Source organism: Rhamphochromis sp. 'chilingali', assembly GCF_963969265.1.
Source record: "Rhamphochromis sp. 'chilingali' genome assembly, chromosome: 3".
NCBI lineage: Eukaryota > Metazoa > Chordata > Actinopteri > Cichliformes > Cichlidae > Rhamphochromis > Rhamphochromis sp. 'chilingali'.
In genome coordinates, this window is record NC_137931.1 from 1,702,757 (window position 1) to 1,723,624 (window position 20,868).

Sequence of the window (20,868 nt, forward strand, 5' to 3'; positions counted from 1 at the left end):
TGGGCAGTGGAGTCACTGAGGTACTATCTTCTAGGCAGACATTTCACCCTGGAGACAGACCACCGTGCCCTTCAGTGGCTGCACAAGATGAAGGAGACCAACATGTGTGTTGCGAGATGGTATTTGTCATTGCAACCCTATGATTTCACAGTGTGGTATCGTCCAGGCAAATCTAACTGTGTTGCAGACTGTCTTTCACGTATGTATGAAGATTGAAGTACAGTAGTCTAAGGAGAAGGGGGGAGGAAATGTAATGGAGACCAGGGGTTCCATTACCTGGTTGGTATTGTTAATAATAAATTGTTGGATTGGGAATTTAAAATAGGGTAATAAAGAAAACACATTAGATCTTTTGGAGTCTTTTATTAGGTTATTTGATATACAATTAAATTGACAGCTTGTAACAGAAAAGAGACAGTGGGACTGGCCATCCTACCTGTGTCGGAGAAGAGCCAAAGTTAGAGCTGTTTGCAGTTAATCATTTATCAATAACCTAAACATATGTGAAATGAGAACTTGTAAAGGTACTCACCTGTCCTAGTTGCTTCTTGCAGGATGTGGAGCAAAAGAGTGAAAGCGGCTCAATCACCTGTTTAAGAGCTCTTGGAGCAGACCAGTGTGCCAGGTTAGGGAGTATGGATAAAGAGGGTTTTAATTTAGATAGAAATGGGTGAAGCTTATGTTATTGGTTTGTTTATAGTATGTGTTGGAAATATGTATATGTTTGTGATGTGCTTTAATGTTATTGTATGTTTGTTTGTGTGGAGGGTTATGTGTTCATTTTGATTAGTTAACCCCCATACTTGGGCTATTCCAGATGCTCACCTGAAAAGGTAGAGTATAAAAGGAAGCCATTTTGTTTAGTTGTAGTTAGTGTTTGTGCTGTTATCATGCTCCTTCTTTAATAAAGTGCCAAACCATGGATGTCTTTTACTCCAGTCTCGCGTCATATTATTGGACAGAACCTATGACCGCCGGCCAAAACTGACAAAATCCAATCCATTATTATTATTATATTCCATGTAGAAAGTGTGAATCAAGCTGCCGTGCTCCTGGCTTTGCTTCTCTTCCACTTGGTCTCCTTCCATCAGCACACTGTTGGCCAACAGCACCAAAGGCAGTTATCATTAACCTGGGCCCCCCACAGTGTGGAAATCTTACTCTTAATGATTGACATGTTTGATTTGGCAGAGACTTTACACCAGAGGGAATAAAAAATGCACTGGCTTGTACCTGTAAATGCACTGTGCTGTCACGATCTCAAGCTCTATACACACAAACAGAATTTAAACTAATAATACACAAAAATCTGATTCACAGGGAAGGATGGAAAAATCAAGTCTCTGTACTAAGACCTGTCTACAAACACAGCAACATAATTGTCATCATTAAGTCATATCAGCAACACAATCTAAACTGCAGATGTTAGAAACCTTGTTCCAAATCACTAAGTCGAAGGTAAGCAGGACTGCACTGCAGTGTGACCAGTGTACCAATGGTTAGACTCCCAATGACACTGGGAGTCTGCCAATGAAATGCCTATCCACGGTATACATTGCTCATTTCTTTCACGCCGTGTCTAAAACAGCTGCACTGGTAAGTTCACAGAGTCACCAGCTTAGACGCTACATCAGACAAATCACACCAAAGTACAGCACTTATAATGTCAGCTTCTAAACATGTTTCTTGGTGACATAATGCTTTTTCAGCGTTTCCACATATTCATATTCATTCCTAACAGATGTGTAAGGGTCTGACAAGCTTTTTGTTGTTTTTGCTAATAAGACACATAAGATTCATGCATCATACCTATGAGAGCAGTCTCGTAGCCTTGTTGTTTGACAACCTTGGCAAACGTAATCTCCTGGCTGGGGAGACCTCCAGATGCTGCATTAAATAAAAAGACACCTGGTCTGATATAACCAGCGATACCTGGAAAGAAAGAAAAACAAAAACAAACGTGTGACTTCAGCACTGCTCCTGTCGGGGAAGCTTGTTTCTGTCTGCAGCTTTTAACTGGCCTGATCGCACTGGGTATCGTCCGGTGAGAAACGCTGCCCTGCTGGGAGTGCAGAGGCTGGCTGCAGCAATGTGGTGGGTCAGCTTCACCCCTTCCTTTGCCAGCTGGTCAATATTGGGGGTCCTGCAAATCACATCATCAGCAATTACAGAACAGGTTTCTCATCAAAGCAAAATATGTCAGACTTGTCAATGCCTGAAATAAAGTTAAAGCAACTTATCTCCAGCTGTTGCCCAAGAATCTCTTGCTCAGTTCTTAATGCCCAAATTTTCCAATCAATCACAAATCACCACTTTACTGTTATTTTACAAAATCAGTGTCCCTGTTTCATAAAAAAGGTCTTATCAAAGAAAAACTATGACTTAGATAAAAATCAGTAAACAAAACTAACCGGGACACGCCGCTGTGATCATTCTGAATCTACTCAAACACTGGAGATGGACGTAAATATTTGAAAGCACCGACGTCTTTGCAGAATTAAAGCTCTATTAAAATTCCACTCACCTTTACTGTAGCGAGACAGAGAAAGAAATATCAGAAAGAGAACCTCGACAAATAAAACTTACTGCATGGAAACAAGAGCACAGGAATAAAATCTCATTCAACACATATAAAATGGCATGTATGTATTTTTATTATTGCACTTGGATGCAATAATAACTGCTCGACAGCAGTCATCTATAATAATATTGCCCCTACAAGCCAAAACTCCCCAATGGGCAGCACTCGACAGGAAGAGACCTTGAGTAAAACCAAGCTCGACGAAAGGCTCTTCACACAGAGGCCACAACAGGAAACAGGACAAGAAACAAATGAACAGACAAAGAAATCTTTATTCTCAATTAGTCGGCCCCAATTAAGTCAAAGGAGAATTTTAGAGCAGTACATTGAGACAGAGGTAGTTTGAGATTGATCTGAAAATATCTTTTAAAAAAGTTCCCTTGATTTTTGTACTTAGCTCACATAGGCTTCATATTAGCGGATATTCTTGGGTAACGTCACTTTAGTATAATAAATGCTAAATGTAGCATTAAATAAAGCAATAAATGCTGAATTTATGTTGTTTGCCCAGCATCCAATACAGTGAAGTAATCCCAAATGATAATATCTCCTGTCATGGTCCTGGGTCTGTGGGTCCAGTGTTTGTGAATATTCTTTCAATTAGTTTGTTTCTGGTTATATTTGCCAGTCTTTTATGAGTCCTCTCTCCTCTACTGGGCTTCCTGTAGTGTATATCCAAAATATCAGAGGAACATGTTGTGCTCTTCTACCCTCTCTGCAGCCTGCTGTCCTGTTTATCTACAGATTCAGTAGTCTAACCCCCCCCCCCCAGACAACTGTGAACAGTTGAACAGTGAACAATCAACAGAGCCACAATCAAAGATATTCACTCCAGTATGGGAACAAAACGGCCTACAATAACAGGAGGTCAAATGAAAGAGTTCTGGGAGTAGCAGCTTCCCCCCATTTCTGCCAATCACGTCTCTAAGAACTAGTAGCCAAATTACACTTAAGCTTCACCAGCGTCAGTGAGAAGCAACATGTTCTTACCTCAGTGAGTTATTGCCATAACAGCCGAGGTCTCCAATTCCCAGGTCATCCACCATTATCAGGACAAAATTAGGCCTGTTGGTCTCCTGCAGAGAAGCACTGTTCACCTCTAAGAGCAGCAGCAACAGAGAGGACAGTGGCCACGTGGACTTCATGCTGTCAGAACAGAAACACTGGAAGAAAAATCAAACCACATGTAATTGTAGTGTAAAGATACACTGACAGGTACCTGTATTACAGCCAGTAGTATTCTGGAGTTTCCCATCAATGACTCTGAAGCGTCCGTCAGTCGCTGTCAGTTACCGATGAATATAATTTAACTGACCATAGTTGACCATAGCTTTGACGCTACAGTAACATTTTCACAAGCATTTCACAAACCGTGGTGAAGTCATTAACCACGGACTGTACTCGTGTCTTCTTCTAGTGCTTTTAATCATGAATAATACAAACTGGTTATGATTCCAGCACACGGTCGAGTGAAAGGTTGACAATGAAGACTGTTACAGGCAGCATTAGCAACACGTTCTCACTCCCAAAGCGGAACATTTTACGCTAGGTGACACATCGTCAACATATTACGTTTTCACCTACCCACCACGTTCCTAAATGACGACCTCGGAAAAATGAGGAAATATGAGAACCGTCTGGACTCAATCTACACATGTTCGCTCTTTTTCTTCAAATCGCTTACAAACACACTATTTAACATCATTAAAGTCCTGGTTAAGGTCGGGGATAAGGTCATGTTTAGGGCTGGAATACAGGGCCCTAAACACGCGGGAGCGTCATTGCACTGGATTTCATAACCCTCTGTGTACCATAAGAAGGACCGAAGGTCTCCTTTCACGTTCCTCAGGAACGCCGCGGGATGTGACAAAACGTCGGCATGTTATGCCTCGGGAGTGAGAACGGGCTGGCAAGAAAGCTGAGAAAAAGCTACTAACTCCTTTTACTGCTTTACATTATATTTTTATTACTTTTTTACATTTACACGCTTAGTTCCTTAATTTTAGAAACACGGGAAACTTGAACTGTCTGGATCAGTGCTTAGAAACCATGGTGGAAATGGTGTCCCCACACTTAAAGCAGCCACAGCCTAATCTTAAACAGGTAGGTTAGTAGGTTAGTAGAGTCCATGTGAGTAAACTGGTGGCACAGCTGTGGATGCATATAAGGCAAAACACAGAGCCTGTTTCTGTGACATGGGAACATCAAGAGATGTCAACAAAACACCAGGAACAGAACTGTGGAGCTCCATAAGTGTGGCTCAAGTTTGAATACAATTGCAATTAAGAAATACAGATAGAAAGTTAACAAATATGTTTTTATATTTATCAATCTAAAAAAAATAAACTTTTAGTCTGATTTGATGTTACAATTAAAAAAGTGTTTTTATCTGAAGAGTAAATATCTGGTTTCAACTGTATATTTGATGATTGTCAGCACAAAGAGAGAGAGAGAGGAGCAGAGAGGGAGAGAGAGAATGAGGACAGAACAGATGAACAAGAGCAGGTGAGACACACATGTTAGTCAAATGGTCGTTTACCAGAAGTATCACCGTATCACAGGTCCTCATGTATCTCGTACCTAGTGTTTCTTTTTAGGTTTGCTATTTTTCAAATTCTATATTTATTAAGTTTTGCAGGCTTGTTTGCACAACAAGGATAAATAATTATATAAACTTTTCTCAATCTAAATATTGTACTTTGGTACAATTAAAAAAAAATAAGTGTAGTGCAGGTCTATGATGACTTTTAGTGCTGCTATCATCTAGTTCTGATTCTGGTTCTGTCTTGGTTAAGTCCTCAGTAGTCCTGATTTTGAACTGTTGTAGTCCTGTTTTAATTCTGGATCAGTTCTGGGTCTGGTTGAATTGGGGATTAGTCCTCATGTCTTGATACAGCCCCGACTTTGTTCTGCCTCACTGCTTAATTAAAAAACTAGTTTAAGGTGTCCTGCATATGTGATATATATTTTTCCTATATGAAGCCATTCTGTTTTGAACAAAACTCAAAACAGAGCCTATTAATCTTTCAGTCATTTGTACCCCCCCCCAAAAAAAAAAAAAAAAAAATTGCATACTACCCTTTAGGGCTAAGCCCCGGGTGTTTCAAATGTCTGGCTCCGCCTCTGCCTAACACTGAAGGTAGAAAGTATGAAATCACTTTTGATTATTGACAAAACTGAAAACAGCATTACTAACAATTACTAATGACATTCTTATGCACTTGGGAAATATTTGATTTCATTCCCACTTGACCTGCAGCAGGTGACACCATTGATCATGCCATTCTGATTGATGAACTGTGTTGGTATCAGAGGCAGAGCCAGACATTTGAAACACCCGGGGCTTAGCCCTAAAGGGTAGTATGCATGTGGGATTTTTTATTTTATTATTATTTTTTTTTTTGGGGGGGGGGGGGGGGGTGTTTAGAAATGACTGAAAAATTAATTGGCTCTGTTTTGAGTTAGGGAAAAATAAATATCACATATGCAGGACACCTTAAACTAGTTTTTTAATTAAGCAGCGAGGCAGAACAAAGTCGGGGCTGTATCAAGACACGAGGACTAATCCCCAATTCAACCAGACCCAGAACTGATCCAGAATTAAAACAGGACTACAACAGTTCAAAATCAGGACTACTGAGGACTTAACCAAGACAGAACCAGAATCAGAACTAGATGATAGCAGCACTAAAAATCATCATAGACCTGCACTACACTTATTTTTTAATTCTACCAAAGTACAATATTTAGATTGAGAAAAGTTTATATAATTATTTAGCCTTGTTGTGCAAACAAGCTGCAAAACTTAATAAATGTAGAATTTGAAAAGTAACAAACCTAAAAAGAAACACGAGATACATGAGGACCTATGATACGGTGATACTTTTGGTAAACAACCATTTGACTAACATGTGAGTCTCACCTGCTCTTGTTCATCTGTTCTGTCCTCATTCTCCATCTCCCTCTCTGTTCCTCTCTCTCTCTTTGTGCTGACAATCATCAAATATACAGTTGAAACCACATATTTACTCTTCAGATAAAAACACTTTTTTAATTGTAACATCAAATCAGACTAAAAGTTTATTTTTTTTAGATTGATAAATATAAAAAAACATATTTGTTAACTTTAAGAGTAAAGAGAGAAACTGTCTGTATTTCTTAATTGTAAATGGCACCAAATTGTATTCAAACTGAGCCACACTTATGGAGCTCCACAGTTCTGTTCCTGGTGTTTGTTTTGGTTGACATTAGAGCAGGGCGATATGGCCAAAAATATTTATCACGATATATATTTGAAAATTTGCGATAACGATATAACCGACGATATAATTGATGCGAGACAAAATACAACTCCACAACATTACTAGCGCAAAAAGACAACCTTCCATTTATTTTCACTTAAACAAGAAGCTGGTTTTTATGTACATTAAAGCTTTATAAAAATGTAACAGTGCAAATGCAAATTCCTTGCTGAAAGTTTAACCAAAAGGCATTTCCAGTAGAAATGGGCTGACATATCCTGAGCATAACCATGTATAATATCCACTGAAGTTAAAAAGAGGTGCTTTGCAACATTAAACTGCAGTGTGCAGTACGCATTTTTCGGACCATAAGGTGCACGGGATTATAAGGCACATTAAGCGAAACAAAGCAGTCAGATAAATCAAACTTTATTAAACTCATTCTTCTTGCTTCCTCCACTTCTGTACCATTGTTTCATTAATGTTGAATTCTCTGGCAGCGGCTCTATTCCCATGTTGTTGCAGTATATTAATGACTAACCTCGTATTGTGGATGGATTATCTCAGTTGTTCTCCTGACTGAAGTTTGGTCCGTTTACAGCATCCTGCCATGCGATTGCATTTGTTTCTAACCATGAAGAACCTTCACGTTAACTTTTATAAGTGGAAAAGTGTTAGTGTTCGTCCTCCAGCTTCACTGTTTATGTTATGCTAACATAGCTGTGTCGCTAGCGATCACGTAGCACATCATTATATACCAGCTAGCCCAACTTCAGTAACCCTACAAACGTCACTGCTGTTTAGTTTCCTGTCTTCATTTATGTTGGAAGTGATAGCAGAGCTGTACGTTTGATTTTTTTCAGAAATCTCTCAGTCAGAACATGCTATATCATGCTTAGGTAACTAGCGAAACTAGCGAGCTAACTTCCGCTAGCTTCCTGCTAACTTCTAACTCCGTTAAATGTAATAACTTTTGTTTTCATGGATGCCTGGAAGTTAAACTTTATAGTTACACCTGGTAAAGCAGCAATGCTGATCGTTTTATTAAAGATGAAAGAATTTAGACAGTTTTTAACTCTAAGTGATGCTGCAGTGTTGTTTGACCTGAAGCATACGGAGTTTAGGACCCAGATTACTCCCAGATTTAAGAGCATCTTAGTCCGACAAATACGACAATAACAACGGCCGCTTGCATGTTCTGCAAAAAAATGTGCTTTGTTGTGTATCTGACGGACAAACACCAAACCAGTTCCACATCACTGAAGCTGCACCATTTTTACAAACCAATTCTGGTTCATCTGTTTCACTCAACAATCGGCCATGTGCGTATGAAAACAAAGGCACTGCGCATGTGCGTTTTACTCCCATTCTATCGCGATATTTCATTTTCCTATCGTTGCCTAACATTATACCGGTATTACCGTGAACGGTATAATATGGCCCAGCCCTAGTTGACATCTCTTGATGTTCCCATGTCACAGAAACAGGCTCTGTGTTTTGCCTTATATGCATCCACAGCTGTGCCACCAATTTACTCACATGGACTCTACGAACCAATCAGAAGCTTCTTCAGCTCAGAATGGAATCGTCTGGAGTTTCATATTAATTAACAATAAACTTAGTGTACATGTACTCCTAAATTTGATGAAAGTGATGATAAATAGAAGCTCTGTCTCTCTTTATTCTGACATTTAACTAATTCAAAAGATATTTCAATATTTATCCAAAACAAAACAAGTTTACTCTAAATGACGTTGTACAGTAAAAAAATGTTCTTGTGTTTTCCATAAAGTGTAAATATCTGGTTTCAGCTGTGAATAAACACATGTAAGCTGAGACTCTCCAAAGAAACAGCATTGTTGTTGTTCGGCTTTTCATTTCGCCATTTGCTGATTCACTTGAAGAGCAATAACGTAATATTGGTCAAGTGATCAGTTTGATATCAATCTTTCGTGATGCACCGTCATATTTACATTATTTGTACGGTACGAATGATTTGCTTTGGTACCTGGTCAAACTTAAGCTCTCCTTAGTATGGCTGGCTCCGTCTCTCCAACAGCGCACTCACAGGCAGCAGCTGCCCCGCCCCCTCGCTCAGTCGCTTAGTGCCTGAGCTCGGATCATACCAATATCAGGGGGGATTCACGCACAGTCGTAAATTCCCACAGTGTGCACTATGTGCTTCGACTATTGTGTGTACTTTTTGTTTTATACAGTTGTCAGCCAGACATCTAACTATGAAAAAATTACACCCCAAAATACCCCGGGCTTCTGACAAAACAACCCGGGCTTAAGCCCAGTAAGCCACCCCCACGCTCCGCCACTGGTTGGTATCTGTGACACAGCTCTCATATTTGTAATAATACGAATTCTGAAATGTACGTATAAATTTAAATGAAGTCCCTCAGGGCTCCATCCTTGGACCAATTCTATTTTCATTACATATCCTATCCTACTAAACAGCTTCAAAAGCATCTTCTGTCATTGCAGATGATGCACAGCTGTAAGACAAACAACCTCAACAGCTACCTCAGGCAATCTTTCACTGCCATTAACTAACTGGATGTCTCAAACTGACACTGTTTGGGTCTGGCAGCTTCTCTGAGGAGAGCCCTTACATCAGCCCTCCATCAGCAATATCAAATCATCTGATAAAAACCTTGGTATTACTTTTGACAAGCATTTGAATCTCACATATCAAAGCTTTTCCCAATTGTATGTATTTAATCTGAAACGTTGCAAAAATGAAACATTTAATGGTTTCCAGTCATTTGGATCTCTTAGTTCCACTAAACTTTAATTTGTCCTGGTCTTGATTAACTCTAAACACTGGCAGCTTATAACTGCAGCTTATTTCAAAAATCAGTCGATTCGGTCGAATGAATCAGTGGTTTGTTTAACAGAACTGTTTAAAACTCATTTTTGTATGTTCATTTGTTCTTAATCTTCCACCTGTTATTTTGATTATAATTCACATGTAATGTGGATGTGGAAGTGTATATGCAGGAAGGAGTGTAACTGTCATGATCCTGGGTCGTTGACCCAGCGTTTTGTGTTTCTTTTTGGGTTCATCTTGTGTTTGGTATTAATTCTTTGGGTTGGTTGTCGTGTCTATTATCCCTACCTGTGTCTCCCCTCTGTGCTCCGTTCAGGTCCCTGCGTTTTGTTGTAAAACAGTCTGTGTGTTTCCGGTTTTACTTTGTATGTCTGCTTCTCATCATGTCCATTAGTGTCAGCTGTGTCCACCCGTGCCTGTCATCTCCTCATTACCTAGTGTGTATTTATAGTGTGTGTTGGCTTCTGTTCATCGTCGGATCGTCTGTGTTTCTCGGTGTAACAACGGCTCTCTGCATTACCCGCTCCCCGGTTCATGCTCAGGTTTGTCATTTAGTTTTCCCAGTCTAGGTTTTCAGTCATTCGTCTTTTCTCACTGCCTGTTCAAGTCGCTCCACTTCTGTAAATAAAACATCACTCTCATCACCAGTCAACTGCCTGCATTTTGGGTCCTTTTCCTCCTACACCACACGGCTCACCCCGCCAGCCGTGACAGTAACGCCACGAGTCCCAATGATCCACTTTGATTAGAAATGTTCCTAAATGAGAGTGTTCTGCCTTTTATAACTTAAATCGGATATTATAGTTGTAAGCTGCCCTAGAGCTCCCTCTAGTGGCTGCTTTGGGTTCGGTTACTTTGGGAAAGGAAAAAAATGAGAACGTGAAGAAGAAATAAAAGATGGCGGAAAGTGATACCGTAATGTTATCGTTCTAAGCTGATACGGACCTTAAAATGTTGTTGCCTTGGACAAGATATGTCTGTAAGTATGAGTGTCGATAAAATAATTATTCTTTTGTTTTGTGTAAAAATGGTACGATAATTTGTACATTTGAAAGTTTTATCTTGTTAGCTTGCAGTAAGAGGGTAACAAGCTAGTTTACAATGTTAGTTAGCTAATACAGTATTTTGTACTTTCAGTTTTACGATGGTCAAAGAGAAGGCAATGGTCAGAGGCCATTCTTCAATAAATCAGCGCAAAAAGGAAAATAAGTCTGGTTATTGGAGCATCGTTATCTCGCTGTCTAGCTGGTGAAACTAAGAGACTCAGGGCGAGGACAGCATAGTAAAAAGACATTAGCGCAGCGGGCACAACCACGAGGAGCTATTTTCAGCACATCAGTTATGAGTCTACGGTCAGGAAAGCAATATCAACTGGATCTTCCAGAAGAGGAAGAAACACCAGACCAAAGAGAAACAAAACAAGTGCACAACGCAGAGGATATGGAGAACAAGGATAATGCAAGCAACGCAGACACACAGGCGGAGTCTAGACGCTCGCGTACGTCCAAGCGTTCATCCACAAGTTCTGCAGCACTTAAAGCACGAGCAAAAGCAGAGGCTGCACGTGCACAGCTGGCGTATTCAGAAAGAGAAGCAGCTATAATGAAACAAAAAACTGAACTTGAGGCAAATTTACATGTTTTGAGCTGTCAAAAGGCTGTTGCAGTTGCAGAAGCAGAGGTTGCAGTTTATGAAGAAGAGGAGGAGGGACTCTCAAAGAGTGAACTGCGCTATCCATTGGTGGGACCACCCGCCAGTCCAAAACAACGCACAGCAGAGTATGTACAAAAACACTCAGATATTTGCCTTGAAGGATTCAAATTAAAAGTAGATCCACTTGCCTGTCACAAAGCTGCGAGTGAACAATGCGAAATGGCTATGAATGCAGATATAGACAATGACTGCTCACACAGTGCTCAAAAGGCTAATGTTAAAGTGGAACTCCAAACACAACAGAGAGAGAGACTGGATTCCCCCAAACCTTATCCGTACAACACTCTTCAAACATCAACAGAGACACAGGGTGTCCAGGATATTACAAGGTACCTGACACGGAGGGAAATGTTAAGTACTGGACTTTTGCAGTTTGATGACCACCCAGAAAACTACTGGGCGTGGAAGGCATCATTTCAAAGTGCTATTAAAGACTTGCACGTTACAGCTCAAGAGGAGCTAGATTTAATGGTCAAATGGCTTGGAGTGGAGTCTGGTCACCAGGCCAAAAGAATCCGATCAGTCCATGTCTTTAATCCAGCTGCAGCTCTCAACCTTGTGTGGCAAAGACTCGAGGAATGTTATGGATCTCCAGAAGTGGTAGAAAATGCACTGTTAAAAAAGATTGAACAGTTTCCCAAACTAAACAACAGAGACAACACAAAGTTAAGAGAGCTGGGTGACGTTCTGCAGGAAATAGAATGTGCAAAAGATGGAGGATATCTACCAGGCCTCTCATATTTGGACACAGCTCGCGGAGTCAACCCCATTGTGGAAAAGTTACCATATGGACTGCAGGAAAAATGGATTGCAACAGGAGCAAAGTACAAAGAAGAACATAAAGTTGTTTTCCCCCCTTTCAGTGTCTTTTCAAAGTTTGTAAGACAACAAGCCAAAATAAGAAACGACCCAAGCTTTGTCATCACACCTCCTGCCGACACAAGCTTCAAGAAGGAGAAAAGCTTCAGAGGCAGTAACAGGCAAGTGATTAGTGTACACAAAACGGACATTCCTACAGACACTAGTTCACCTCAAAATAGTTACAGCAAGCCTATAGAAAGCCCTGACAAGGTATGCCCAATACATAAGAAGCCTCACCCTCTTAAAAGGTGCAAGAGTTTTAGAGCAAAGCCCATAGATGAGCGCAAGTCATTTTTAAAAGAGAACAGAATCTGTTTTAAATGCTGTGGCTCTACTCAACATTTAGCAAGGGACTGCAGGGCTCAAATAAAATGCATGGACTGTGGTAGCGACAGGCATTTAGCAGTGCTACATCCAGGTCCACCCCCTGCTCCAGCTGAGAGCTCTGGAGCTGATAAAGATGATGGCGGGGAGACACAGGATAGTGCAAATGCCTCAGTTGTTTCCAAATGCACAGAAGTCTGTGGTGATGAAGATAGCCCACATTCATGCTCAAAAATAAGTCCTGTGTTAGTCTATCCAGAAGGCGAAAAAGAACAGGCTAGAAAGATGTATGCAGTGCTTGATGAACAAAGTAACAAGTCACTAGCTAAGTCGCAGTTTTTTGAGCTCTTTAATATTAAGACACGCTCAGAGACTTACAAGCTCAGAACATGCTCAGGACTGTCAGATAATGTCGGCAGAACAGCAGTAAACTTCATGATTGAGTCAATGGATGGTAAAGTAAAGCTCCCACTCCCAAACCTGATTGAATGTGACATGATTCCAGACGACAGGAGAGAGATTCCCTCTCCACAAGTGGCCATGAAGTTCTCACACTTACAGAAGATAGCTGGAAAAGTACCTCCTGTAGAAGAACAAGTACCTATTCTGTTGCTTTTGGGAAGAGACATTATACAGGTACACAAAGTCAGAGAGAGAATCAATGGGCCACACAATACACCTTATGCACAGCGTTTGGATTTAGGCTGGGTTATAGTTGGAGAAGCCTGCATGGGGAAGACGCATAAGCCCCCTAGTGTGAGTGTTCTCAAAACACATATTCTCCAGAATGGCCGTGCTTCTTACCTCTGCCCATGTCCTAACACGTTTCAAATCAAAGACCAGTTAAACACCACACCTAACCCCAAAAAGGACAGGGGAAACACAAACACCAATCAACTGGGAGAAACTGTTTTTGACAGGACAAAAGATGATGACAAACCAGCACTGTCAGTAGAGGACAAAGACTTCATTGACATCATGGAGAAGGAGGTGTATCAAAATGAATGTAACAGCTGGGTGGCGCCTTTGCCATTCCGCTCTCCAAGACCAGAGCTTCCGAGTAACAGAGAGCAAGCATTCAAGCGCCTCCAATCTCTCAGAAAGACATTAGACCGGAACCCTGAAATGAAAAGACAATATATCGAATTCATTCAAAACATGCTGGACAATGACCATGCAGAAGTCGCTCCACCTTTGGACTCAAACAAAGAACACTGGTACTTGCCATCCTTCGGTGTGTACCACCCACAAAAACCTAATCAGCTGAGAGTAGTCTTTGACTCAAGTGCAGAATTTGAAGGACAGTCCCTTAACAAAGTCTTATTAAGTGGACCCGACCTAAATAACACACTGCTGGGTGTCCTTATGCGTTTTAGGAAAGAGCCTGTAGCATTTTCAGCTGATGTGCAACAAATGTTTTATTGTTTTGAAGTGAGAGAGGATCATAGGGATTATCTGAGATTCCTTTGGTATAAAGATAATGATCCCGACCAAGGTATTTGTGACTATAGAATGAGGGTTCATGTTTTTGGGAATAGCCCTTCCCCAGCTGTGGCTATTTATTGTATGAGGCGTGCTGCAGTCGAGGGAGAAGAAAAGCACAGACATGATGCAAAGCAGTTTGTAATGAGACATTTTTACGTTGATGATGGTCTCGCATCCACAGCAACAGTGGAAGAAGCTGTTGAGACACTCACAAGCGCTCAAAAGATGCTGGCACAGTCAAACTTAAGGCTACATAAAATAGCCTCTAATGACCACAAAGTAGTGGAAGCGTTTCCTGCTGCCGAGAGAGCCAAGGATCTAAAAGACTTGGATTTAGAGTTGGACGACATACCCCTGCAAAGGAGCTTGGGGGTACTGTGGAATCTTAAAAAGGACTGTTTTACCTTTCACGTCACCACTGAACAAAAGCCGTTCACCAGGAGAGGTGTCTTGGCCACTGTTAACAGTCTGTATGACCCGCTGGGTTTCGTGTCACCCATCACAATGCAGGGAAAAGCTCTTCTCCGTGAATTGACCTCAGAGCAAAAGGACTGGGATGAATCACTTCCTGCAGAAAAAGAAGATGAATGGAGCAGATGGAGAAGCTCATTGAAGGATCTTGAGCGGCTTCAGATACCGAGGTGCTACCTCTCGTTCTCCCAGGCCATTGCTGTGAAAAAAGAACTGTGCATATTTTCAGATGCCTCCACCATGGCCATAGGAGCAGTGGCATATCTGAGAGCTATTGATGGTGAAGGTCAGTGGCACACAGGTTTCATCATGGGCAAGTCCAAAGTAGCCCCAAGACCCGCCCACACTGTTCCTAGATTGGAGTTATGTGCAGCAGTGTTAGCTGTAGAGATGTACGAACTCATTAGAGATGAGATTGACATTGAAGCAGACACTGTCAGATTTTTCACAGACAGTAAAATTGTTCTTGGTTACATACACAACAACACAAAGAGGTTCTACACTTACGTGGCTAACCGAGTGATTAGAATCAGAAAGACTACACATCCAGCACAGTGGTTTTACATAGCCACTAGTGACAATCCAGCAGACACAGCCACTAGACCAATTGCAGCTTCTGCATTGGCTTCTACAAACTGGTTTAGTGGTCCTTCCTTTTTGACACAACACGACATAGAGAAGTCTCACTGTGATAGTTTCACACTGATCGATCCTGACACAGATGCAGAGATCAGACCTGATATAACAAGTTTTGTTACCAAAGCCTCAGTAACACAGCTAGAGCCATGCCGTTTTGAAAGATTCTCTCATTGGATGAGATTGTGTCACACTATTGCATCACTAAAGCGTGTGGCAGTATCATTCAAGAAAACAAACACAGAAGGTAAAGGCTGGAAGTGTTTCAGTGAAACTAACACCACAGATGAAGTGTCTAAAGCAGCAAAGTTCATCATTCACACAGTACAAAGTGAAACGTTCAAAGAAGAGTACAGATGCATAAAAGAAAATCTGCCACTTCCAAAACAAAGCTGTCTTCAAAGGTTAAATCCAGTTATTGATGAAGATGGGCTCCTCAGACTAGGAGGTCGAACAAAAGATGAGAAACACCCACTCATTATCCCAAATGCTCATCATATAGCCATCCTTCTTATTAGATACTATCATGAGAAGGTAGCGCATCAGGGGCGTCACCTAACAGAAGGAACGCTCAGAGGTGCTGGATTTTGGATTATTGGCAGTAAACGGCTCGTCTCTTCTGTTATTTACAAGTGTGTTCTCTGTCGAAAGCTTCGAGGACGACTTCAGACCCAAAAGATGGCAGATTTACCTGTGGACAGGCTGACACCAACGCCACCGTTCACTAGTGTAGGACTGGATGTCTTTGGACCCTGGACGGTCACCACACGTCGCACCAGAGGAGGGAGTGCAGACAGTAAACGCTGGGCTGTGCTTTTCACCTGCATGTCCACGAGAGCTGTGCACATTGAGCTCATTGAAACAATGTCAACATCCAGCTTCATCAATGCGCTGAGGAGATTTTTCTGCATCCGTGGACCTGCTCAAATACTCAGATCTGATAGAGGTACAAATTTTGTTGGAGCATGCAATGAGTTGCAAATTGATCACAAGGACACAGAACTAAACTCATACCTGCAAGAGAAAGGATGCACATGGCTGTTTAATCCCCCACACTCGTCACACATGGGTGGCTCGTGGGAGAGACTTATTGGAGTAGCAAGGCGCATCCTAGATGGTATTCTGTTGAAAGCCGTACATGTCCAACTAACGCATGAAGTGTTAAGTACATTCATGGCAGAAGTAATGGCAATAATGAATGCAAGACCACTTGTACCAGTCTCAACAGATCCAGACAAACCAAACCTTCTCACTCCAGCAATGCTCCTTACACAAAAGGTCAATGCATTATCTGCACCAACAGGAAGCTTTGGACCGCCAGACCTCTACTCAAAGCAGTGGAAGCAAGTACAGTGTTTGGCAGACTCTTTTTGGAAACAGTGGAAAAGTGAATATCTTTCAACACTACAGCAAAGGAGAAAATGGACTGATGATAAAACAAACATAAAAGTTGGTGATGTTGTGTTATTGAAAGATGCTCTCGCACACAGAAATGACTGGTCCATGGGAAAAGTTGTAAGAACATTTGAGAGCAAGGACAATAAGGTTCGAAAAGCAGAAGTAAAGACTGTGAAAGATGGAAATGAAAAAGTGTTTTTGAGACCCATCGCTGATATGGTTTTGCTTTTATCAAGTGATAAATAAGTGTTTGAAATAGCCCTAAACTGTTCAAAATGTTTATTAGAAAAGTTTGTTCTAGTGGCACAATTATATTGTACCAGGCGGGGAGTGTTCTGCCTTTTATAACTTAAATCGGATATTATAGTTGTAAGCTGCCCTAGAGCTCCCTCTAGTGGCTGCTTTGGGTTCGGTTACTTTGGGAAAGGAAAAAAATGAGAACGTGAAGAAGAAATAAAAGATGGCGGAAAGTGATACCGTAATGTTATCGTTCTAAGCTGATACGGACCTTAAAATGTTGTTGCCTTGGACAAGATATGTCTGTAAGTATGAGTGTCGATAAAATAATTATTCTTTTGTTTTGTGTAAAAATGGTACGATAATTTGTACATTTGAAAGTTTTATCTTGTTAGCTTGCAGTAAGAGGGTAACAAGCTAGTTTACAATGTTAGTTAGCTAATACAGTATTTTGTACTTTCAGTTTTACGATGGTCAAAGAGAAGGCAATGGTCAGAGGCCATTCTTCAATAAATCAGCGCAAAAAGGAAAATAAGTCTGGTTATTGGAGCATCGTTATCTCGCTGTCTAGCTGGTGAAACTAAGAGACTCAGGGCGAGGACAGCATAGAGAGTGATGACCAGAGGTAGTGTAGTCGCCATAATAAGAGATGCTCCAATTCCCCAAATACTGAGGAAAGGAGCTTTGGTGCTTCCTATATCAGCTCTGTTGGAGCAGCATACACTGGGCCATCTTTTCTTAATAGAGAGGAGAAAATGCTGTCCCATGATTCACTGGGACAGACCCTCCGGTCATTCATGAAAACAACAACATAATAAGCAAAGTTGTGCAGATCATGTAAATGTTCATTATAAATGCATATTTGCATTCAGTTCAATTAGTGAGAATTGTGTGATTATCATAAATTAATTTTTACCTCAGGTCTCGTGGGGTAAGTGATGGAAATCCTAAACAAGGAGGAAGGAAGACATTCCACTAGATCAAAGCAGTTAAATAAGTAATCAGGACATTTACATATAATATTTAAATATTAACAAAAATTCCCACCCGTGGGATTAATAAAGGTATCTTATCTTAAAATAACATGCATTTGATTTTATAGGCTAAAGGGCAGGATCTACTGTGCTATAATTTATATATTATGATGCAGTCAGTTTGCAGCAATAACTCGCATTCTGCCAAGAGCAGCAAAAACTAGTGGCTCAAAAAACTGCAGCCCTGAGCAGGGAGAGTCTCGTCCCATCCAAAATCAGTGTAAGCTCAGGCTTCACGCACGTTTGCCTCTTAAAACAGTGAGGCAGTTCAAAGGAGCCTGAAGGGAAATCAATGTGGTTTTGATGGAAATCTCTGACCACTGTTTATTATTACAAACTGCAATGTGTGTGAAAGCAGACCTAACATCATTTGCCATCAGATGACGAGACGTTCCAGTTACTTAGTAGCACATTATCACATGGAGATTAATCGAACGCACTAACACGGATTCATTCATAGGACATTTCACTTGTATTCGTTACAGATTCTTCAGCCAGACGTGGCTTGCTGTGTGCGCTCTTCACACCTCACTTCCTCACCCTGCGCACAGAGTGATTTAGGACAGAGAGTTTTGGCACTGCGCTCACAGCTTAAGTGCCAATTATGCAATCGTTTTAAAAACATCTGCCACTCCTTAAAAATCTCGAAATCTTTATTCTAAAAATGATCAATATTGTTTTTTCTTATCCAAGTAACCTGCAAAGATCAACAGGGTAAGAACACGTTGGTGAAGCATTTCTACAATTTCGTTGGCACATGTTCAATGACAACAAAGGTCTATTCTATTCTATTCTATTCTATTCCATGTGCATGTTGTCACCCATCTTCTCCATACTGTAGTTTCCACACGGCGAGCACGCAACATCACGCATCACGTCAGGTTGTTGTTGTCAGAGGACCGTCCTTTCCTCAGTCAGTGTTCAGGACTGTGTGTCTGCATGCGGGAACATTTATCTTTAATGTGTGGCTTTATCCAAACTGCTATAAATGTATTGTTGTTATTTATTGTTGTTGTTGTTGTTGTTACTGGTCTCCATCCTCTAACAGAGGAGTTTTAGTAGCAAATAACTTTTGCCTTTGAGTTTTACTTCTAACCTGCAGATAAATGAACAGAGTTCGAGTATCCGCACATTTGCTCCTGCAGACAGACGGAAGTGTTACTCACCTGCTGAATGACAGACGGTGATCCGGAGCGCAGGCTGTACTGTTGCTCTGTGGGACGCTTCTCAAATCTTGCAAAGTTGTTTGAGCTCCTGCTGTGAAGCCAGAATCACGCGAGAAGTGGGGGCTACTCTGTTTTTCTGTTTAGCTTTAGTAAATAGAAGTACTTCCTGTCATGAATTTCAAAACAAAACTCCACAGTCAGACCAAGGAAAACAATGGAGAAAACGTAATTAAAAATTCGCCCATCATATTTGACTAAGCCTGCACCGCCTGTCTTTGATGCTCAGCTCAGGGTTACACTGCTGCTCACAGTACAAACTACTGACAAATATGTGACCGATATGAGTCATGAATCAGGCCACTTTTTAGCCCTTTTTCGATTTAAGTCATTCAAGAACGTGATTATGATCCTGTCTTATTTCACCACCTCGGTGATTATTTATTGTACTTTTCTTTCTTTCAGAAGTGTCACTGACAGCACCAATGTCTCAAACCTACACACATACACAGAGATGGTACAAAGAAAATGAAGTGTTTATGTAGCACCCTTCTACTCTGCTTGAGCATTCAAAGCACTTTATACATCATGCCTCATTCACCCAATAGTGATGGGATTTCCGGCTCTTTTTAGAGAACCGGCTCTTTCAGCTCCCAACCGGATCTTCAGGTTGTTTTGTTGCTTTAATTAATTTATTATTAACAATAATATAAAATTATGCACAAAATGAATTACTAATGTAAAAAAACGTGGTTTTATTTATATGTTTATATATAAATATATACGGTGGCCCCTAGAGACAAAGCACGTACAAACTCCAAAACACATTTCTAGCGTTAACTGAACTTCCAAACAGAGCTACCTAGATCACTTAAATTACACAGTTGAAAGCAGGTGTGTATTGTTTGTGTGTTTATACACAAGCACTCATATATATTCAAATAATTTAAAAAAAAGTTCATTTACCTGTTATTACCACACACCACATCCGGTCGTTGGTAGTGATGTTCGATTCGTGAACGAATCGTTCAATACTCGAGAATCACTTTACTGACTCGTGAATCATGATTCAACTGACTCACTGACTCATCCCTGTTGCTGTTAGCAAACTAATTCCATTATCGTAAGCATAAGCGAATCACTCAGGACTCACTCACCCCCTCCCTCCTGGCTCACAGCTTCTTCTTCTTCTTGGTTGGCAGCCAATGTTAAGGCGCTTTACCGCCCCCTGGCTCACAGCGCAGTGGACATTTAGATGAGAAAATATATATTTGACACACTTAAGGAAAATACTAATAAAATACAAATAAACAAAATAAATGTTTATTAAGCAATTTTGATAGGAAATTGCTTAATTTTAGAAATGTTTTTGCTTTTTTTCTCTATAAAATAGTTTTGGTTTTTTTTTTATCATTCATCTTAGCAGTGGGATTTACATGAAAAGGGAAACAAATTAAGTTTGAGTGAAAATGTAAAATTTTTGCACTCTCTGGTCAACTGACTCAGTGAATCAAATGACTCAAAAAAAAACGATTCACTTTGGTGAGTGACTCATTAACACTCGATTCAGTAAAAAGAATCAAATTTACCATCACTAGTCGTTGGTACTTGCTGGCTTGTGTATCCACTAGGTAACAAAAGCTCAACACTGCCCCCTAGCATCCTGGAGCACTTCTGTTGTGTTTTGTACGCGTTTTGGAGTTTTTATGTGTTTTGGAGTTTTTACGTGCTTTGTCTCTCTAAATATACTTTTATTTTTTCACTCCACATAAAATGTAATAAATAAATCATATAATACAAAAACCAACTATTCACATTTCAACTTTTAACTAATTAAATTTTCAGCTTTTTCCTTTTAAACAAATTTAAAGTGAAACAACACAAAACA

General features: G+C 40.6%; 2 protein-coding genes across 2 annotated transcripts in view; one reads left to right on the forward strand and one right to left on the reverse strand.

Annotated features, from left to right (window-relative positions):
- LOC308393878 (steryl-sulfatase-like) overlaps window positions 1-17,720 on the reverse strand; it is a 33,043-nt gene extending 15,323 nt beyond the window's left edge. The window contains exons 1-4 of the mRNA XM_080877896.1: window positions 17,700-17,720; window positions 3,572-3,744; window positions 2,022-2,143; window positions 1,810-1,932 (exon numbers count right to left, since the gene is read on the reverse strand). Of these exons, the coding sequence (XP_080734022.1) occupies window positions 1,810-1,932; window positions 2,022-2,143; window positions 3,572-3,726 (400 nt within the window). The 5' untranslated portion in view covers window positions 3,727-3,744; window positions 17,700-17,720. The remainder of the gene's footprint in view (window positions 1-1,809; window positions 1,933-2,021; window positions 2,144-3,571; window positions 3,745-17,699) is intronic.
- Window positions 13,132-17,371, forward strand: LOC308393882 (uncharacterized protein). Its single transcript, XM_080877905.1, has 2 exons — window positions 13,132-14,798; window positions 15,800-17,371. The coding sequence occupies exons 1-2, from the start codon at window positions 14,790-14,792 to the stop codon at window positions 16,790-16,792; spliced, it is 1,002 nt and encodes a 333-aa protein (XP_080734031.1). The 5' UTR covers window positions 13,132-14,789; the 3' UTR covers window positions 16,793-17,371.
- Window positions 17,721-20,868: the final 3,148 nt, after the last annotated feature.